Here is a 19,856-nt window from a genome sequence, read left to right on the forward strand (position 1 = left end):
GAGGGGCCGATGGCGCGATATGGCAGCCTCGCTTCTGTCAGTCTGCCCCAGGGCAGCTGTGGCTACAACTGTAGCTTGCCTCCACCAGTGTGTGGATGCGAGAGTGAATGAATAGTGGTATTGTAAAGCGCTTTGGGTGCCTTGAAAAGTGCTATATAAATCCAATCCATTATTATTTATATGAATGAAGACTTGTTGAGGCAGTTCATTTATTTATAGGCCGCTGAGATTGTTAGATATTTCAAAAATGAAGCAAAAACACGACAACAGTGCAAGAAGAAGATAGAGTAAGAAATGTAGGAAATGATTCTTTAAACTGTTTTAAGTATTTGAAGAACTGATATTTTGTTATTTTTATTCTTGACCTTCTGCATGTCCGCGCTGTCTTCCTGTTTCCCTGCCCGTGTACTAGAAGAACGAGGATGTGAAAGGAAATGTGTTATGGCTCTAACTGTCAGCATTAAGTGTGGTAACTGTGCCATCTTGTGGAAGCAGAGCAGCTTTCTGACATATAATGTGCACGAGTATCTCCTTTGATCGGAAAACTGTTTAAACCAGACTGAGCAGTTTCTGCTGTCTGACCTTCAAGGTTATGCTGATGAATATAAATGAAGCTGACGGTGACAGCAGGGGGAGTGTCTGTGTGTTTTCTCCTGAGGGGTTAAAGGTGGAGGTGCTCTGCTTGCATTCAGAGGGTGCATTTAACAGTCAGGTCGGTCAGTATTGGTCTATGTATGATACGTTAGCTCAGAGATGAAGACCACAGCAGGTCAGGCTCTCCTCAGACATGATTATGAATGATTGTGATGCTTTGATGGCGTTACAGTTTGTGCAGTCAGGGCGCAAAGCATCATCCATGCAGACCAGCAGTGTTGGTTGGTTACTTAAAGAAAAACCAACTCTTACATCACTGTGATGGTGCTGGGTTAACTGGGTGCTTCTCGCAGCTTCAGATCGCACTGAGAGAACTTCAGAAGCAAACGTATTTTTCATAGTGTCTTTTATTTTGAAAAAAGACCAGATGCTCTATGCCGTTCCTCTGTCTGACTTCCTGCCCTCCTCAGCAGCTCTCTGTGACAAACGGTCACAACAGAGAGCTGTGGAATCACGAGAGCTGTCATGAGTGGACAGGATCAGCTCTGTCAGTCACATCTGAGCAGGAATGTGAGGAGGATTTTCCCTTCTTGCCAAATGCCTGAACAAAATAGCGCAACACAACCTAAAAGAGGAATATGATATCACACAGATATGTGAAGTGAAACAAAACGGGCCTCTCAACAACAACATGTGAAGAATTTCTCTTTTTATTATTACTTCGTAATAGAAACCTGATGGTTTATCATTATTTCTATGCGCAGTTAATTTTAGGTCCACCTTTAATGCGACTTCATCAAAATTGATTTCACACTGATGGCCGAGTTCTAATCGCACCTAAGTTTATTTGCTCCTCCTTCAGGCCTTCAGTCACGCTTTCTCAGATTAATCTGATCCTCATATTTCACTTTATGTCACAAGATTTCGTGTATAGTGGGTATAGTGTGGGATTTAAAAAGTAAAGCTATGCTGTACTACAGTTACGGTACTCAGCTCCTGTCAGAACACAAATATAATAATAAGTCAATTATAATATCAATAAATCTGTATAACCTAAAAACAGCGTTGGGTCTCGTCCAGATCAGATGACATACGCTAGAAACTGTTATTTTACACACAGACTCTGTGACATCACTCAGCCTCCTCCTGCTCCACCTCAGCGCTAACAGTGAAGTTTCTCACACGTGTGGAGCTGCAGTGACCTTGCTGAGATAAAGCTGCTGCTGCTGCTGTGGGCTGACGGAGGAACCTTGGTGGAGGTTCCACGCCTGACGTTAACGCCGACAGGGGACCGGCTTCCTATAGAGACCGACCCTCCCACCCTCCTCCCTCTTTCCTGAGTCATCACGGCTCCGTAGCTGTCCCTCATCTCTAGCGCCGCCCACCAGCACCGCCTCCGCTTCAGAAACCGCAGGGGTTTGTCCCCTAAGCGACCCCTCCCATCTCCTCCTCTCCTCCTCCCATTGGTCTGCTCCTCCCCTCCTCCCCTCCCACCTCTATCACTCCTCTGTATCCCCTCTCTTCCTCTTCCTCCATCCTCTGTCCTCACTGCGAGCGTGTTTGAATTAGAGGACGAAGACGCAGAGGAAGAGCGTTTGGGAGCACATGCTCCCTGACAGGAGAGATCGGGGAGGCTCGGCTTCTCCCTCCCCTCTTTTCCCTCCACAGCTGGAGGAAAAGATGTGAGGAGCACAGAGGAGCGGAGGACCACCTGACTGTCTGTCTGTCTGCCTGTCTGTCTGCCGGCATGCTGAGGAAACTGGTCTGCAGGCGGATCTGCTCCTGTAAGCTCCTCTTCCTCTGGACTAAATCAAATATCGATATCGATTCGCAGCCGTGATCGGTGATGAAGGTGCGGTGCGGGTACAGCTGTGATTCCAGGGGGAACGCGTGTGCCTGGTCTCGATCGTAAACACAGCAGGATTTTGTCTTTTCCTGGCCTGCTCTCTGCTGGATTGTTGTGTGGACAATGCATAGGAAGTGATGTGTGTTAGGGTTCAGGTCAGGAAGCTGCAGGAGCAAGTGTGATGAGTAAACACTGAAACTTTTAATCTACTTGTGTGTGATCAGAGTGGAAGGACGAGCTGATAAAAACTCAGCCGTGAAGGTTAAATCTGATGTGAAAGGCTTCATTCTGTCGCCCATCCTCCTCTGATTCTGTAAATGATGTCTGTGGTGCACTTTGAGGGCTGTTGTCACCTCGTTTTCTTTGTCTCTGGCATTTGTAAGAATCCTCACACAAGTACAGTAAGTAACTTCTGAAATCCACCGAGGGCCTGTTTACTCTTATGTTTATGGTCACGTCTGTTCCTTTACTTAACAGGCAGAGGTTAGAACTGAAGAATTATGAGGCTTGATTCAAAGCTGTGCTTCTTTAGGTTGTGGCTAAAATGTAACCTCAGTGGTTCACTGTTAGCCAGGTGGATGTTTGGACTGATGCACTGAAATTGTCGTCTTTTCTGTACCGTTTGGTAACAATCTTTTATTTTCATGTAAAATAGCAGGAAATATTCTGCCTCAGACACATTCTCACTGCTGGAAATCGTCTGTGTGTTTCAAGAGCCTGTGCCTGTGTTGAGTTTGAATGGACTGGTACTTTTACAGTCATCTTCTACTCAGATTAAACACTTATAGTACTTGCTTACAATAAGCCTCATTCACCCACACGCTCATACAAGTGCTCTCTTTATTCTGTACCTAAGCCCTTTTAACCTCACACTCGAGTCATTATCTTTGCTGACATATGTCGGCATATGTCTCCTCCAGAGTTTCGATTAACAGATGACCCTCTCTGAGTCAAAGCCGCGATGTTTAAAGTAAAAAGAAAAGACTCCTGTAATTAGGAGCAAGCAGGTTAAAGACCGGCTAATGTCCGACCTGCAACATATGAAAACAGATTGTTGATCAGAAAGTAGCTTTACCGACGCAGGCTTTTCTTTTTTCCTTATGAAACATCACCCGAGGCTTTTACAAGGCTTTTTAACAGTAAGACAGCACACTGGTGATGATGATACCCCTCTCAGAGAAGCCGTGATAAGATTAAATTCATCGATCGACAGAAAGCAAAGCGCCGTCCAAACGTCTTCTTATGTCACGCTGTTAGTAGCTGTAGTTTCAGAGCTGCTGTGGCTGGATTTTCATCTGGTGCTAACATGTTTGTCACCGTCCTGGTCCTCTCTCGGTGTCGCGCTCTGTTTGTGTTAGCGTGCTGAACTTGAGGTGACAGGTGAGGCTGTGTTTTTCCCTCACACACACTCACAGTGTGTTATGCTGTGAGGAAGACCTCCAACCTGATGTCACATGACTGATGTGTTGGCTCAGCTCCCTGCTGCTCTGTGTGTGTTTGTGTGTGCGTGTGTGTGTTGAAACTCTAAATAATGAAAAAGGATTGATTGCTGGCCTGGCAGATTCCTGTGCTGAGGGGGGCTCACGTGGCGCTCTGGCGTCCACCGCAGGAGACATCTGCACAGGGCTGGGCCTCTTTCAGCTGCTTCTTGTTGCTGTATTTTGGTTCAATTACTGATCAGTTCAAATGTAATAGATTATATTTATAATGATTAGAGGTGAAACAGATGGTTTGCTGGATATTCTCCAGATCTGGCCCCTGAATTGTGAGGATTTGTTGCCTGTTTGTTTTACATGACAGGAAGAGAAGACAAAGACATCGCCATGTGCTCTGCTCATTTCCACATCCACAATCTTTACTCTCAGAAAACTGGTTTTAATTAGTAATTAGATTACATGTAAGTTTTATTTAAAAGAACAATGTAAAATATTTAATTTAGTGGAATCTGATCAAATGAAATGTACTATTTAGCATATATTCAGTTTATACCAAACACATTTCCCTTAATGATTAATTTTGATAATATATATTTCAGCTGCATTTTACTCAGAATGATTGTTTCCTGTTTCTAAAGGGCAACAAATTATTTTATTAGTGTATTCATTTACTATGCTACCGTAGCTTTGCATGGTTCACAATTCAAAATAATCCATACTTGTCTTATACTGGGCTGTCATGCTTTAGCTCCTCCTCTAACGTTTTTTACTTTCAAAACGGGGCCTTGTAAACAGCAGGTAGGTGTCTGTATAATTAGGGATATATGCTTCTTTTTTTGGGATCAGTCTCATGTTCAGATCCTAGAGTAGAAAAAAACTGAGCACGTAAAGAACTTTGAGGCTCAGTGGGTTTATGTGTACATACACTGACATCATTAATTAAATATATATTTGGCATTATAGCAGTGTGTAACTAGCTGGACTAAAACATTTGTTTGTTAAAGATAAGTAATAAAAATACTCAGTATGACCCGTGTCCATTTATCATATCTATAATGATGTATGACAGCAACAAATATTCACATTGGAGAATCTGAAACCAGCGGATTGTCTCATAAATGATCATTTGTATGCGATAATGTGTCAGTATCAAGCAGGGGAGATAAGGGAAACCATCAGTGTGACTCTCTGATGAAGCAAAGCTTTTATTTGTTTATAATAATCATAAAATCTGAGAGTGTGGAGGATAAATGTAGTCAGTTTTCAGATGGTTGCCCTGAGGATGTGAGTCGGTCCTCCTGTGGTCGCTCTGGCTGGGAACACAGGGCTAATTGTTGTCTTTATTGTCAGGGCATTGTGTCTCTGACCTGCTGCCCTCCTCGCCATTACCAGCTCGCTAATTCGGTGTTACAGGAATGCGAGTTATGCCCTCTGCGTCAGCTGAAGTCCAATCGCAGAAATGTCAGAGTCCTCCTGCTGCGCCGCATTGTTTGGATGCTCAGCAGTGGCGTTTTTCTTTGTGAGAACTTTGTTGTTCAGTCACATGACTGTCCCTCTCTTTTCTTCCTCCCCAACAGACAAGAACTTCGAGGACGATGACTCGGTGGACGGCGGCCGCTCCTCGTCCTCGTCCAAAGGAACCTCGCTGTCCGGGAGGAAGGCGGTGAGCATGGGTTCATTTCAACGCCCTGCCCCCGGCAGCAAGTCTGCAGGTCAGAACCACCGCATCGCCACCCAAATTTATTCATGAGGATGTAAAAAAAATAAGATGACAGTTTTTGCGTTTTGTGGATCTGTAATTCTTTCTGCTGTGTTTTCTGCAGGGAGGGACGGGTCCAGTGCTGGAGCCGTGGATGAGGAGGACTTCATCCAGGCGTTTGAAGATGTTCCCACAGTGCAGGTTAGTACATATGTGACATGTACTTCAAACGGCTGACCATATCCATCTGCAGGGAGTAAGACTCCTGCTCGTGTGTGGACCTTCTCCTCTCTCTCTCCTCCATCAGATCTACTCTAACAGGGAGGTGGAGGAAGCCATGACGAAGATTCGTGACGTGCTGTCGGACGACAAGCGGGACTGGGAGCTGAGAGTGGCAGCTGTAAGGACATGTCCTGACCTTGGCCCTCGCCTCAGTTTGAAATATCAGTGAAGGTGTGTGTGTACTGAACTTTTTTTGTGCTCCACCAGCTGAAGAAAGTGCGTTCGCTGCTACTGGCCGGTGCACCAGAGTTCGACGGCTTCCTGCAGCAGCTGCGTCTCATGGAGGCGGCGTTCAAGCTGTCTGCCAAGGACCTGCGATCTCAGGTGGTGAGGGAGGCCTGCATCACTCTGGGGTAAGGCACATGGCTCACAAGATAAAAGAAAAGGAAAATAAAACCAGGCTGATCGTCTCCTCCTGCCTGTCATTAGTGCACAGCTGAAATGAATCCATCTGTCTTCCTCTCCATCCATCAGACACCTGTCGTCAGTGCTCGGCAACCGGTTCGATCACGCAGCAGAGGCCATCATGCCAATACTCCTCAACCTGGTCCCCAACAGTGCCAAAGTCATGGCCACGTCCGGCGTGGCCGCCATCCATCTCATCCTCAGAGTACGTGCGATAAAGCAGAGGCTGCGAGCGGTTTCGATGCTGATCACTGACTATGACATTCAAGGAAGAAAAAAGTTTAACTTTAAACCTATTAAATCTTCATCCATGCATGGTCTGACTTAGCTGCTCTATCTGATCTGAACATGTTCTCCAGACATAACAATGTTAGCCTGATGTCATAACAGGATGGATTTCACAGAAAATTTGATCAAATCACATTTCATGTCCAGAAGAAAAGACTTGACTGTTGTCAGATGGAACAAATTTCTTTTTAAATGAATTCAAATGCAGGAGCTTGTCTGTCTGAAGTAAATTAAGAGAGCTCCTTCTGCCTTTTTCTCAACAGCACACACACTACCCACGCCTCATCCCCATCATCACCAGCAACTGTACCTCCAAATCTGTGGCTGTGCGAAGGTGAGACACACTCACATTTTCTCTTTGATCGTTTTTGTCTTTATAATTGTTTCATAATATTTTAGTGTGGTTTTATTTTTTTCCAGTTTCTTTGAGTTCAGTTTGTTTTATTATAGTTTTTATTATTATAATTATATGTTTATATTTATCATTAATTTATTATTGTTGATGGTATTTTTTTTTATCATGTTTATTTTTGATTCATGTTGTCTTTGTTTAATTTATTTTTATCTGTATATGTAGTATTGTGTTTTTAGTTTTTTCCTTTATTTTTGTGTTTTCTATATTTTGTTTTTGTTTTCATACATATGTAATTTCTTTTTTAAGTATTTTTCCTTTTTTATTTTATAAGTAGTAATTTTTATACCGTAAGTCTGTATTATGTAAATTATATTATTTTAATACTTATTTATTTTCTTAATTATAAACATGTTTTATTATTATTATTTCCTCATTTCTTGTTTTAATTTCATCCCAGTATTTTCTTTTAATTAAGCTTTTTATTACATTTATATTCATGTGTTTATGTTATATTTTCATATATTTTATTAATATTTGTTTACATTTTAAATGTGAATTTATCAACTTTTTTTTCTTTCATTTCACTCTAATATTTTTTCTAATTTAGCTTTATTTTATATATATTTCAATTTTATTTATATTTATTTGTTTTATAATATTTTTTATGTATATCTTTCTTGCTTCATTTTTACATTAATTTAGATTTTAATATTCATGATTATTTCAAAAATAATTTGATTGCTTTCTTCCTGTTTGCAGGCGCTGCTTCGAGTTCTTGGACCTGCTGCTGCAGGAATGGCAGACGAGCTGTCTGGAGAGGTGAGGAAAAATAGAACAGTGGGTCAGCTGATGGCAGGGGTTCACAGGTTTAGTTGGATTAATGGTTAGTAGTATCTGAGGCGTGCCTTCAGCACTAACTGTGTGTAAACTGTGGAATACGCAGAGAGCCATGCAGTAAACACAAAACAATAGCAGTGACAGTGATTTGTGGGACACTTGGAGCGCTACATGCTACCTTGTGAGGAAATGCGACACCGGCCGGGTCAAGGTCTGTCTCAGCGGTTTCCATGGCAATGCCGGGGGATCTGTCTGCCACCAAAAAGCTCTTTGTGTTTCCACCCGGCTGCTTCCTGCAGCCGCCGCCGCCAGGGAGAAACCCGAGCTGACCCCTCAGTGTCAGGGGAGCGCTCTGGTTCTCATCGATCACTCAGTCAGAGGCTGTCTGTGTGCGGATCTGAGTCATTGAGCTACAAATCAGTTTTACTAAGAGAAAGGACTAAAAATGTTTTAATTTGAGAAAATTAGGTCTTTGATTTGAACCTCAGTACCTTTCTTTAGGTTTTGTTATTAAAAAAAAGGTCACAAGCTGTGATCGTTTTACTTTTTCCATCAGATTTAAATCCACACTTTGTGCTTTATTTGGTAAAGTTCTCTATGCAACTGCCTCCTGTTGCACATTCAGCACAATCTGAGCAACATCCCTAAATATTGATTAATAGAGCCGTAAGAGACTAAAGTGCCAGCAGAGCTGATGGAGTGTAGGCTGCACAGCAGATGGCAGTTTAAAGGTCACTGCTGCAGTTAATGCTGGGGCGTGTGCAGGCTGCGACTCTTCCTGTCATTACAGCTATGAGATAGTGCTGCATGCATGGTGGTTGAGTTTGACCATGCTGAATGACAGAGTAGTTTGGCCTGTTTTTATTTTCACTGACTGTACTTAATGTTAACGCCACTGAAACTTTGAGCCACAGTGATCTCAGTGGGACGCAAAAGTGGCAGCAAAGCTAAAGCAGCTGTAACAGTCATTAAGCTGATAAAATAATAAATATTAATAAAATATCCTAGATCAAACTTTAAAGGTTTTAGGGTGGCAAAACCCTAAAGTTTTATAAACGTTTCATTCAGCTAACCATGTGTCCCTAAACCTGCTTATTTTCAGCCTGAAAGGCTTTGGGTATTGTCGACACCATATATGTCACGGTTCTGGGTCCGTTGGACCCAGTATTTTGAGTTCATTATGTTTTGGTACTTTTGCATCATGGATTTTCCTTTATGTTTCTCTGGTACTTGGTGTTTCTGTTATCTTGGTGTTTTTTTTATATTATGATCTGATACTGTTGTGATTATGATTATTATTTAGTAGACTTTGGTCAGCGTCTAGTCTGTCTCTGTCTAGTCTGTGTCTTAGTAAAGTGTGTTTTGTTTCCTGTTTTACTTTGAAGGTTCTTGTTCCTGTCTGATGTCAGTATTCCGGCTTCGCTCTCCCTGTCTCGTTAGGTCTTATTTCTCCCAGCTGTGTCCCCCTTCTGTCTCTAATTCCTTGATGACTCCCTCAGTGTATTTAAACCCAGTGTGTCTTTATGTCAGTGTCGCGTCGTTAACGTCTGTTCACCCTCAGACCGTGCCTGTGTGTTCCAGCTTGTGTTTTCATGTTTGGTTTATGTTTTGTTTTCTGGCCAGCAATAAAGCTGTGGTTTTGATTCTCAAATCTATGTTCGAGTCCTGCGTTTGGATCCTCCTCTCCGCCTGCCCGCACACAGAGCCTTGACAATATATGTATGTATGTATGTATAAAATACATCTTAACAACAAGGAGCACTGAGGATGGAGAAAAGAAATCAGCACACAAACACGCGCATGTTCAAGCATTGTTTGCCTCTCAATGAAAGCAGGTACACGAACAGTTTTCCTGTTCTCCTCCACCTGCAGGCACGGCACAGTTTTAATGGAGACTATAAAGAAAGGGATCCATGATGCAGACGCTGAGGCTCGCTCTGTGGCCAGAAAGTAAGTCTGAGCGCACTCGCACCTTAAACCTACAGAAACAAAGGAAAAGGACATAAAAGCAGAATGTTTATCAGCCTGTGCCCTAATGGAGGTTTGTGGCCCTCTGGCTTGATGTTGCAGGTGTTACTGGAGCTTCCACAGTCACTTCAGCCGGGAGGCGGAGCAGCTGTTCCAGGGCCTGGAGTCGTCCTATCAGAAAGCTCTGCAGGCTCACCTGAGGAGCGGAGACAGTCTGATGTCGCTGCCCGCCTCTGACCGCTCCTCCTCCTCTTCTCAGGAGAGCCTCAAGTGAGACTTCCTCTCCTCCTCCCCGATTGATCAGTTTATTGATTAAAGTCATAAAGGGAGAAAAGGTTTTAATCTTTGTGGCCCTTCATCTAGTTTTTTGACTAACTCACATCTCTTTATCTTCTCACAAAGAGGAAAACACAAGGATGGAAGACTAGTTCTCACCCAATAACATATCTTTAATGTAGAAATAATGGAAACATCTAATCTATGTGTAGTTTTCTGCTCCTGGACTGATTATTGATCTTTTTGCTGTCATAGACTGAATAGAAATGACTGCATTAAGCGGTTTAAGCTTAAACTTGTCCTGTAGTCACATACAGTAGTGCTGCTGCCACACCAGCCCGCTCATTCGCTTCGAATGAATTTCTGCCTTTGCAGATCACTTTCTTGCTCCCGTCTCTTTCCTCTCTGTCACTTGACTCCTGTCTCATTAACATATTCAGGGCCTCATTGATCTTTGTGCCGTCCACGTCTAATAAAAAGCTGCTGTGTTGATGTGTGTGTGCGCCGCGGATGAGCTGTTTGTCACAGATGGTCTTTTTTTTAAAAGATGTGATTTACAGCAGCAGAGAATGTAACTAATGTAACTAATGTAACTAAGCCGTCCTGCTGATGAGGTGGGATTGTGATATTACAGTGTGGTATTCTGTCACACATTTGAATACGTACAAAATGCAGTTTTTAAATGATGATTTCATTTATTAAAGTAAAATGTATCCAACCTACCTCGCCCTGTGTGAAGAAGTAATCAATTCATACACTGAAGAAGTGGCCGAGTCGAAGTCTGCACTTAAATCCGATTGAAATGTTTTGGCCTTAAACGGGCTGTTCATGCTGGAAAACCCTCCAATGTGTCTGAATTAAAACAATTCTACAGAGAAGAGTGGGCCAGAATTCCTCCACAGTGATGTGAAAGACTCATTGTCAGCTATCACAAACACTTGTTTGCAGTTCTTGCTGCCAACGGTGGAACAACCAGTTATTAGTTTTAAAAAAAGAAATCAGGAAAACTGAATACTTTTCCACAGCTGTAAATGCAGGTCAATCAGTGTTTCAGTCTCATGTCAAAGGGCTTTTGTTTTGACACAAAGGAGCAGCACTGGCAGATTTTTGGGGGAAGTCTTGAATGATTTTGTGACAGTTGATATCTCACACTTACCATTTCTTTGCTGTTCTAAACAAGCTTCTCTCTTTCGCTTCTTCCACAGTCGACCTCTGTCTGCAAAAAGCACTGTTGGGAGCAGCTCAGCCCGATGTAAGGACTATTTGTTTGGCTCTTCTGTTCATTTAGAAAAACCTAAATCTGCGTGCAGCAGATGATCTCCTGTCATGTTTTCTTTGAGCTTTAAGAGGAGCACGTATTTGTCTAGTGTGTGTTCCTCAATAAAAGCTCTGTTATCACCTAAATGCAAGAAAATTCGATTTGTTAAAGCAAAAAAGGCACCAGAGGTGATCTAATCTGATCTGCCTCTGATCAAGTTGATTTGCCGTTAAACAGTTTGACTTTATCTGTCCTTCTCCAGCCAAACCCGCCCACACCTCCAGGATGCCGGCTGCCGCCTCCTCCCCCGGCTCACTCCAGCGCTCCCGCAGCGACGTGGACGTAAACGCTGCGGCCAGCGCCACCGCCCGCACGAGGATGCCTGCCGTACCCTCCACTGTGCCGTCGTCAGCCTCGCCCTTCAGCTCTGCCTCGGCGCTGCCTCCTGGATCCTACGCTTCACTGGGTGAGACAGCCGCTCACGTTGCAGTTATCCTGCTCCACACTCTGCTGTTGCTTCTAGCTGCAAACTGGACCAGCAGCTCCACTTATAGCAACGTATTTAACCTAAAAGCACGACCACGAGCACAGGCCGATTTATGCAAAAATCACAGAGCACACTTTATAAAAACAAAAAGATGGCTCAAAAGTTCACACAACAAAAACTAAAATAACAGTTTGTAGTAAAAAAATCACCATCTGCTGTTTGGTGCTAATGAAACCCAAACAAATACTTTGAATAATTGCATTTATTCAGCTTCAGATTCTGCTGCTTTTTATATAATTTGATGTCTTTCAGGCAGGAGGTCTTATGATCAGGATCAAGATGCTATTTCTATTTTTTCATTATATAATTGTCATGTTGGCTGATAATACGATTACTGAATCAATCTCAAATAAATAAATTGGTGTGGGCCGTTCATGCATTTGTCTCAGGTTGATCTGATCTGATCATAAGCTCACCATCCAAATCAAATTTGCTGTGTATGCCCCCCTCCCACTACCACCCCTCCTCCGCCCCTCTAAAGCCTAACCTGTTGACCCTAAACCCTGTTGTGTTTCTCCCGGCCTCGCTCGCTTGTCAGACGGTTCGTGGTCTGTTAACGCAGACGGTAAGCTGTGTGGGTGTGGTGGGTGTTTTACCTCCATCAGTTCTGTAATGGTGGTCATCTGTAATGGAAATGTCAGTGCATGGACTGTCTGTGCATGGTTTACTCCAGTTTCTCACACACGCGCACACACACACCTGGAAAACTACCAACCTGTGCGGTTACAAAGACAAATATGATGACAGAGTTACAAAGTAGCCGTAGCTTCTGCTTTGAGTCTGAAGTTGTTTTACGATCACATGCAGTTTTTCCTTGCTTGAGAACAGAGTCAGCTGATTGTGTAAATAACTGATTCTGCTCCTCAGCTGTAGTTTTGACATGTAGATAAATGTAAAGCATTAGAATGAAAAAATCAGCGTTTCCTGTCCTGAGAAGTGCAGTGTTAGTCCTCTGTTAGTCGGCCTGCAAACAGCTCAGACTTCACTGACTCTGAAGTCCCGCTCTGGCTGTCAGTACGTGGAGGCTTGAACTGCTCTCCATGTGGTCAGTAAACAAAATACCTTCCTGTGCTGGTGTCGGTAGGGTTTCATCCTGTAATTCACATCCCTGCATGGTGGTGTCAGATCTGTCAGAAATAAGAGGAACAGCCTGTGATGTTGTGGCTGTTGTGGCTCCTTTAACTCAGCCCTCAGCTGCAGAGCAGGCTGAATTCACTTCTTTGTGTCTAGTTTGAAACCAAATAAACCTAAAACTCTTCGCTGTAGCCATCGTTTGAGCTTTACGTGCAGTTGTGGCTCCTTTTACTGTTCACATTAACCTTTCAGCCTGTGAGTAACTGACTTACAGATATTTTCCTGCTGCCTTTTTTTTTTGGAAGACTTCACAAACGTGCGTCTCTGTGGCCTCGGCCATGGTTAAACTTCCACAGTCTGTGTTGACAGAAAGCGAACAGAGAGACCGGCCTAGTTACTGATGAAGAAAGCACTTCATCGCTGGCTGTGACGCAGATGCACACTGTGGCTGAAGGCTTCCCGGGCACACGTTGTGATTGATGTATACTTGAAAAGACAACAGAAAAAAAACACACAAAAGAGTCTCCTGATCCTCGCTGTGCCTCCAAAGCAGAAGCAGTGCCGACCTCCTGAGGGCACTGGTGGATGCTTTATCACCCAGGCTCTGACACTCGTCTGGCTGTAACACCTGCCCATCAGCGAACATGGAGACCATGAAAAACTGTCCTGCTTTCTGTTTTCTTCCACTTCTTGGCTTGTGCAGCTGTTACGACATGGCCTTTGTTGTTCTATGTCAGAGCTCAGGATGTTTGTATCCACAGATTAGGGGAAAAAAGCTTTCTCTGCAGTGCATGAAGCAGCTGCTCAGACTTTCTAGTGATTCCTGGAAGCAGAGGACACACTTGCATCTACAGACATGTACAAAAGCAGGACTGCAGTCAGTCATGTGTCTCTGCTCGTATTTGATCAGGCAGACGAATCAAACAGAAGCAGCCCATAGACACACAGAGCTCCTAATGTAGGAGAGGAGGAGGTGATGGGGTGCTGAGTGGACCCAAATGTAGGACATGTGACCCAGATGGAGTTAGGCGGGACTCCCAACCAACGCCAGCTGTATTTACTATGTGTGTGTATACGTGTCTCTCCTTTACTGTGAACTTTATAACGTAATTGTTCCTGAGTCTTTGCACCAGTTCACTCACATTACAGCTCGTTAACCCGGAATGAAAGGTTGTTGGTGACGTGTTGAGACTTCCGTCTGCATGAGGCACAGATTCCTCTCCGAGTCTGTAAATGTTGTGGCGTCTTTATATCTCCTCCATCTGTTTCTGTCTCCACATTTGAATCTGGCAGCTGAGACATTAGAGAAACAATTTGTTCTCAGTGACCAATAAATGCTTGTCATGTGACCCCTGCTACCCACAAAAACACCTTTAATGTTACCGTCTGCTGTCTTTATGGATTTAAAGCTCGTGTTCATGGATGACAGACTCTGTGTTTCTCTGGTCTTCAGGATGATCTGTATGGTTTTCCTCCCTTCAGTCTCAGTCCCTCTGTTGCTGCATGAAGCACACATGTAGGAAGTGTCACAGCAGTCTTAAGACTTCAGTGTGTTTGAGCTTTTGTCTTCCTGCGTCTCTGCCTCTGCAGGTCGAGTGCGAACAAGGAGGACAAGCTCAGGAAACGGTCCGTCAGTGACAGACACACGGGGCCGGAGTCGAGGGAAAGTCGTCTCTCAGTCCCAGCGTGAGTAACTCTGCTGCTTTTTTAGTGATATAGATCAAATTTAGATATCAGTCTGTTCAAATACATAGAGAAAATATAAACGTTTTTCTTAAATAACATTTCTGTGACTAAAAAATGGATTTGTAACTGTTTTTCATACTTTTCTAATCTTACCACTTATTTGGAAACCTAAACAAAGGTGTGACAGACATATGAACTGGTTCACCGAAATATGTCTTCCTGTGTTTCAGCTGGGAGTCGGTCAGGCTCTCCCGGGCGTCTGCTGAGCTCCACCTATGGCCGGATCCCCAGGCCCACCATGGGCACCGGTGCCACTGCCGCCGCCACGGGTAGCACCTCCACCAGCCTGACCGACAAGAGCCGACCTCGAGGTCACCGCAGCCAGGGCTGCAGCCGAGAGACCAGCCCCACCAGATCAGGCACGGGTATGGGAGGGAAGACAGACACATTTAAAAATGAAAGCATTTTTTTTAAAACACAGGTTTGGGAGCATTTGTGAAGAAGTTCAAGTTAAAAAGTGGAAAAAGAATTACTGAAAGTAAAAATCTGAGAACTTGGTATAAATATGATGCTGTCTGAAACAGTAAAGCCGGTCAGAATTGGCAGATCGGACTCCTTGTATGTGAGTCGACCTGCACGCTCGACTGGAGGCGAAAGACCTTCCTGGTTCGTCTTCCTGATGCTAACACCTGCTGCCTCCCCCCTCTCTGTCTCTGTCTCGCTCGCCTGCCTGACTCACTAACCGTCTCTGCTGGGCTTCAGGTGTGTCATGTCTGCCTAACCTCTCTTCCCTGCACCGCTCTCTGTCTGTCTGTGTGTCCGCCTCTGCAGCCCGGAGTCGCATCCCTCGACCGAGCATGAGTCAGGGCTGCAGCCGCGAAACCAGTCGCGAGAGCAGCCGCGACACCAGCCCGGCGCGGGGCTTCTCCCCCCTGGGTGAGTATGGTATCAAAAACTGAAGGCTGAGACAATCTCAGACGTCTGTCTGACTAAATCCTTACTTTTCCTGCTTTTTTATCTGCATGCTCTCTGTCTAATTGTCCAGGTTGTGTCTGCTGGTAATCCTTTAAAGTGCAGCTAATTGTTGTCTTTTAAGTTCCTCTGTAAAATAACATCCTCACTCCTGGTCTCTCCTTAACTTTGCGTCCTCCTTCAGCGTCCCGCCGTCACTCCCGTTCCACCAGCGCCCTGTCCTCTGCAGAGTGCTACTCAGGTGACCAGTGGAGCAGATTTAAACAGATAACGAAAACAAAAGCGGCTCAAAGCTTCCTGCCTCACCCTGCATGGCCAAAGTCGACTCTGCCTCCTGTGGTCAGAGTGGGAAGTAATCAATAATCAGTCAGATATTGGAAACCTTTACAGAGCAATCAGATGTAGCCTCCAGCCACAGATAAACCTTAAAGATGCTTAAGTGAAGTTTCCCACTCTGGTGCACGTAAAGCAGTACATCTCATTCACCTACAGGGGGCGGTACTAAACCAGTTTGGCCTGGTCCTTACAGTCATAGCTGCCTTTGTCATGTTTATCGCTACCAGGGGTGTAACGGTTCTGAATCAGGGTGCAAACGTCCGCAGTCTCCTGCCTCCACCCAGTAAATCTGTCAGATAAATATAAGCTGGTGCAGCTTTAAGGTGGAATACTCTGTGCCAGAGTACAACATACTCACAAAAACAGTCAAGATTCTCTAACAAAGTTCCTCGTTTTTGTTTATTAAACTCATCATTATGAGTTGGGCTGTCGGTGGGCTGTTAGCATGGTGAAAGCTAAAGATGCTTCAAGTAAAGAGAAAACTGGGAATACTTAATTCATTATCAGCTGATCATGCCCGTGATAAAGCAAATACTTGCCCGTATGTTTTGTAATTAACCTGACTATGGATCAGGTGAATCGTTACACCCCTACCTGTTGCTATGAAACGGCTACAGGAAACAGGAGTTCATGCTTGTAAATATTGAAGATAAAGTTTTGCTTCTCCTTCAGTTTGGTGTTTTGTTTTTGTTTTTTTGCAGAGCATCATGAAGTTTATTTCTCTCATGCAGTTTATGGAGTTTGTTATTTTTCACATTTTTTAGCGAGCGCTGCTGGGTTTTACTTCTGGAGTTCTGCTTGTGTTTTGCATTTCTTTGTATTTGAGTTGATTAAACAGGCTGTTCGCTGCTCAGATCTGGACTTGTGTTATATTATATTACATTCAAACAGCCTCTCTGCTCATCACTGTGGGTTTGGTCTGGTTTAAAGCAGTTACTTAAAAATTTGCAACCTGCACAGGTAAATAACACAAATTCTTCTCATGTAATTTGAACTCATTAAATTGTCTGAATTCACAAAAACGGGACCAAGACTCACGTCACTGTTATTGATCATCAGTTCTACATGAAGGAGATGTTTCTGTTTAATATTGAGGCGTGCCTGTGGATTTTAAAGCCTCTAATCAAACTGCTTCTCCTCCTCTGACCTCCTCCCATCAGACCGGCTGTCCCATCAGGCTCGGATCTCTGCCTCAGTCAATGCCATGAGGATCCTCAACACGGGCACCGAAGTCGAGGCTGCGGTCGCCGATGCTCTGGTGAGAACAGAAAACTGTTTTTGCCTTAATGTGAATACAAATGTGAATCAAAGATGTTGTCGCAGCTCTTTCAGCTCTGTTAATGCCCTCTCTGCTCTTTCTCTCTGGACTTTGTACATTTCAGCTCTTAGGAGACTCGAGGAGTAAGGTACAGGTAGATCTCACCTGTCACTGCATGCAGAGCATGAGCTGTGCACATTGACTTTAACGTTTTAAACATGGATGCAGTGATTTGCTTTATTTCAAGTTGTTTTAGCTTGGTAAAAGTTGCTTATCGCTCCATTAAAAGCAGCATGTTGATATGGACTCACAAGAGAGGGGGGAAAAACCCCAAAGTAACCTCATCCATCTCATGCGATGACACCAGAAGCATCCATGAGTCTGCCTGTGTAGCTGCATGCTACTTCTTCTGACAGCTGTACATTTACCCTGTGAAGTCTCGTCTTTACACTTAGCCTCTCTCATCTCCTCTCTGATGTAGCGGAGGCCAGTGAGGCGGCGGTTCGAGTCGCCGGGGATGTACTCAGACGACGACGCCAACAGCGACGCCTCCAGCGCCTGCTCTGAGCGCTCCTACAGCTCACGTAACGGCGGCGTGGCGCCGCACTACCTACGTCAGACGGAGGACGTGGCGGAGGTGCTGAACCACTGTGCCAGCGCCAACTGGTCTGAGAGGAAGGAGGGACTGCTGGGACTGCAGAACCTGCTCAAGAGCCAGAGGATGCTCAGGTGGGTGTGCCAACAGTAGAAAACAGGTCTGAAAAGCTCCGCCTCTGCAGGTTTGAGGACTTTTGGTTGATGTAAAGGGGCGGTGGATAAGGTTTCATCGTAAAGAAACATGCTGGGTTATGAGTTTAATGTCAGGAGTTTTGTTAAAGAAGGGTTTAATAAAAGAAACCTTGTAGTCTTTGTACACTTCTAATCAACCTTGTACCTTGATGCTGGCAGTCAGCAGAAAGGTTAAAGCAGAGAGATTTTAGTGGTCAGTCCAGGCTGAGATCCAGAGGCTGTGTTTTCAACACACTCCTACTTCTGTTCAGATCTGTTTCAGCTACTGGAAATGCACTGTGCGCGGTTCAGGAGATGATCTCCAGCGAACTTGCTCTGTTGTAGCTATACACTGTATATAGTGATGGACGTGTATTCTAGTCTAAAAAGCCACACCCATCACTAGATACAAGTTTCTCATGACCCCTGGTCTTTTTTTATTTATGCAAGGGGGCGACTCCTCTGGTTTAAAACAAACAAACAAAAAAGGATATGAGAAAATGAGTGTGCTTCTCACCTCACTATTTTCTCTTCCTCTCAAAGTCGAGTTTATCTAATGAAGCTACAGTAAAGTAGAGAACTGTAATGTTTCCTGTTTCTTTACTCTGTCTGCACATAAAAGCTTTCTGTTGGCAACAAAATAACCGTGCCTGTTGTTTCAGTCGTGTGGAGCTGAAGAGGCTTTGTGAGATCTTCACCAGGATGTTTGCGGACCCTCACAGCAAGGTGAGACGGCAGCATGTTTCACACGTACTCTTATTAAAAGTGAAAGCCGACGTCAGAAAGCAGCAGTTCACACTTTCTGTGGAGAGAGAGGGGACAGTGAGAGCCGGAGGGATAAACCTGGGAGTTTGTTGTGACTCTGAAGCTGGGACGTGAGCGTCGTGGCTGATTTCACTGCTCTCGTGTCGTCACTAACAGCAGGACAAACTAACAGTGTGTGTTTTCTTGTTGCATGCCTCCTCGCTGCTGCGGACTCTAACAAACACCAGAGAGTAAGTGTTTGCTCTCACTCACATGAGAACTGTCTGCTGTCATATTTCACTGCGTGTGTACTCGTCTCAGACCAACATGTGCAGACAAACACTCAAACATCTCCTCCTCATCATCACCCCTGACTCTGTGACAGGTCTTCAGCATGTTCCTGGAGACTCTGGTGGACTTCATCGTGCTGCACAGGGACGACCTGTTGGACTGGCTCTTCGTCCTGCTCACACAGCTGCTGAAGAAGATGGGCGCCGACCTGCTGGGCTCTGTCCAGGCCAAAGTCCAGAAGGCTCTGGATGTCACGAGGTTAAGACTGAAACCTTTTCATCATTAAAGAAAAGTCCTGTATGCTTCTATCCTGCAGCAAATTAAACTCCAATCAACCAAACTCTGTGCAGGAAATAACACAAAAGAGCAACGAGTCACAGTTTTAGTAAAGGGGAAAGTGATCCTGTTATTTAATTTGGTCCTGCAGGTGGAGCACAGGAGATATTTTGCACTAAATGTTTTTTTTTTAAAGTTTATAAATTACTTTAGAATATGTGGAAATATAATATAAAGTATGTTGTGTGAACTCACTGAAGCAAGAGCAGCTGTTGTCAATAAAAAAGAGGGTGTAACTTCATCTCGTGTTCTGACCATGTTTTTCTCTCCTCCTTCCCGCCTCCATGCAGGGAGTCCTTCCCATACGAGCAGCAGTTCAACATCCTGATGCGCTTCATCGTGGATCAGACGCAGACCCCCAACCTGAAGGTGAAGGTGGCCATCCTGCGCTACATCGAGGCTCTGGCCAGGCAGATGGACCCGGCCGACTTTGTCAACTCCAGCGAGACACGCCTCGCCGTTTCCCGCATCATCACCTGGACCACCGAGCCCAAGAGCTCCGATGTCCGCAAGGTAGGAGGGCATGTCAGCCTCCATCTTCCTTAAAACACTCCCCCCTTTTCATCCCTTTAAATTCCTCTAAATGTTTCATTTTTTTTA

General features: G+C 44.5%; 1 protein-coding gene across 1 annotated transcript in view; it reads left to right on the forward strand.

The window, feature by feature from the left end:
• The window catches only part of LOC146608007 (CLIP-associating protein 1-A-like), a 53,219-nt gene that overhangs the window by 19,544 nt on the left and 13,819 nt on the right, over positions 1–19,856 (forward strand). The window contains exons 9-30 of the mRNA XM_085348083.1: positions 5,454–5,588; positions 5,700–5,776; positions 5,883–5,975; positions 6,065–6,210; positions 6,332–6,467; positions 6,814–6,884; positions 7,665–7,724; positions 9,615–9,692; positions 9,813–9,980; positions 11,192–11,238; positions 11,507–11,710; positions 14,456–14,551; positions 14,782–14,976; positions 15,383–15,487; positions 15,708–15,764; positions 17,020–17,117; positions 17,242–17,265; positions 17,599–17,846; positions 18,548–18,611; positions 18,878–18,880; positions 19,015–19,178; positions 19,547–19,769. Of these exons, the coding sequence (XP_085204209.1) occupies positions 5,454–5,588; positions 5,700–5,776; positions 5,883–5,975; positions 6,065–6,210; positions 6,332–6,467; positions 6,814–6,884; positions 7,665–7,724; positions 9,615–9,692; positions 9,813–9,980; positions 11,192–11,238; positions 11,507–11,710; positions 14,456–14,551; positions 14,782–14,976; positions 15,383–15,487; positions 15,708–15,764; positions 17,020–17,117; positions 17,242–17,265; positions 17,599–17,846; positions 18,548–18,611; positions 18,878–18,880; positions 19,015–19,178; positions 19,547–19,769 (2,492 nt within the window). The remainder of the gene's footprint in view (positions 1–5,453; positions 5,589–5,699; positions 5,777–5,882; positions 5,976–6,064; positions 6,211–6,331; positions 6,468–6,813; positions 6,885–7,664; positions 7,725–9,614; positions 9,693–9,812; positions 9,981–11,191; positions 11,239–11,506; positions 11,711–14,455; positions 14,552–14,781; positions 14,977–15,382; positions 15,488–15,707; positions 15,765–17,019; positions 17,118–17,241; positions 17,266–17,598; positions 17,847–18,547; positions 18,612–18,877; positions 18,881–19,014; positions 19,179–19,546; positions 19,770–19,856) is intronic.

Source organism: Diplotaxodon limnothrissa, linkage group LG23 (assembly GCF_057381915.1).
Source record: "Diplotaxodon limnothrissa isolate DT_005_m linkage group LG23, D_limnothrissa_male_GT1.1, whole genome shotgun sequence".
NCBI classification, from domain to species: domain Eukaryota; kingdom Metazoa; phylum Chordata; class Actinopteri; order Cichliformes; family Cichlidae; genus Diplotaxodon; species Diplotaxodon limnothrissa.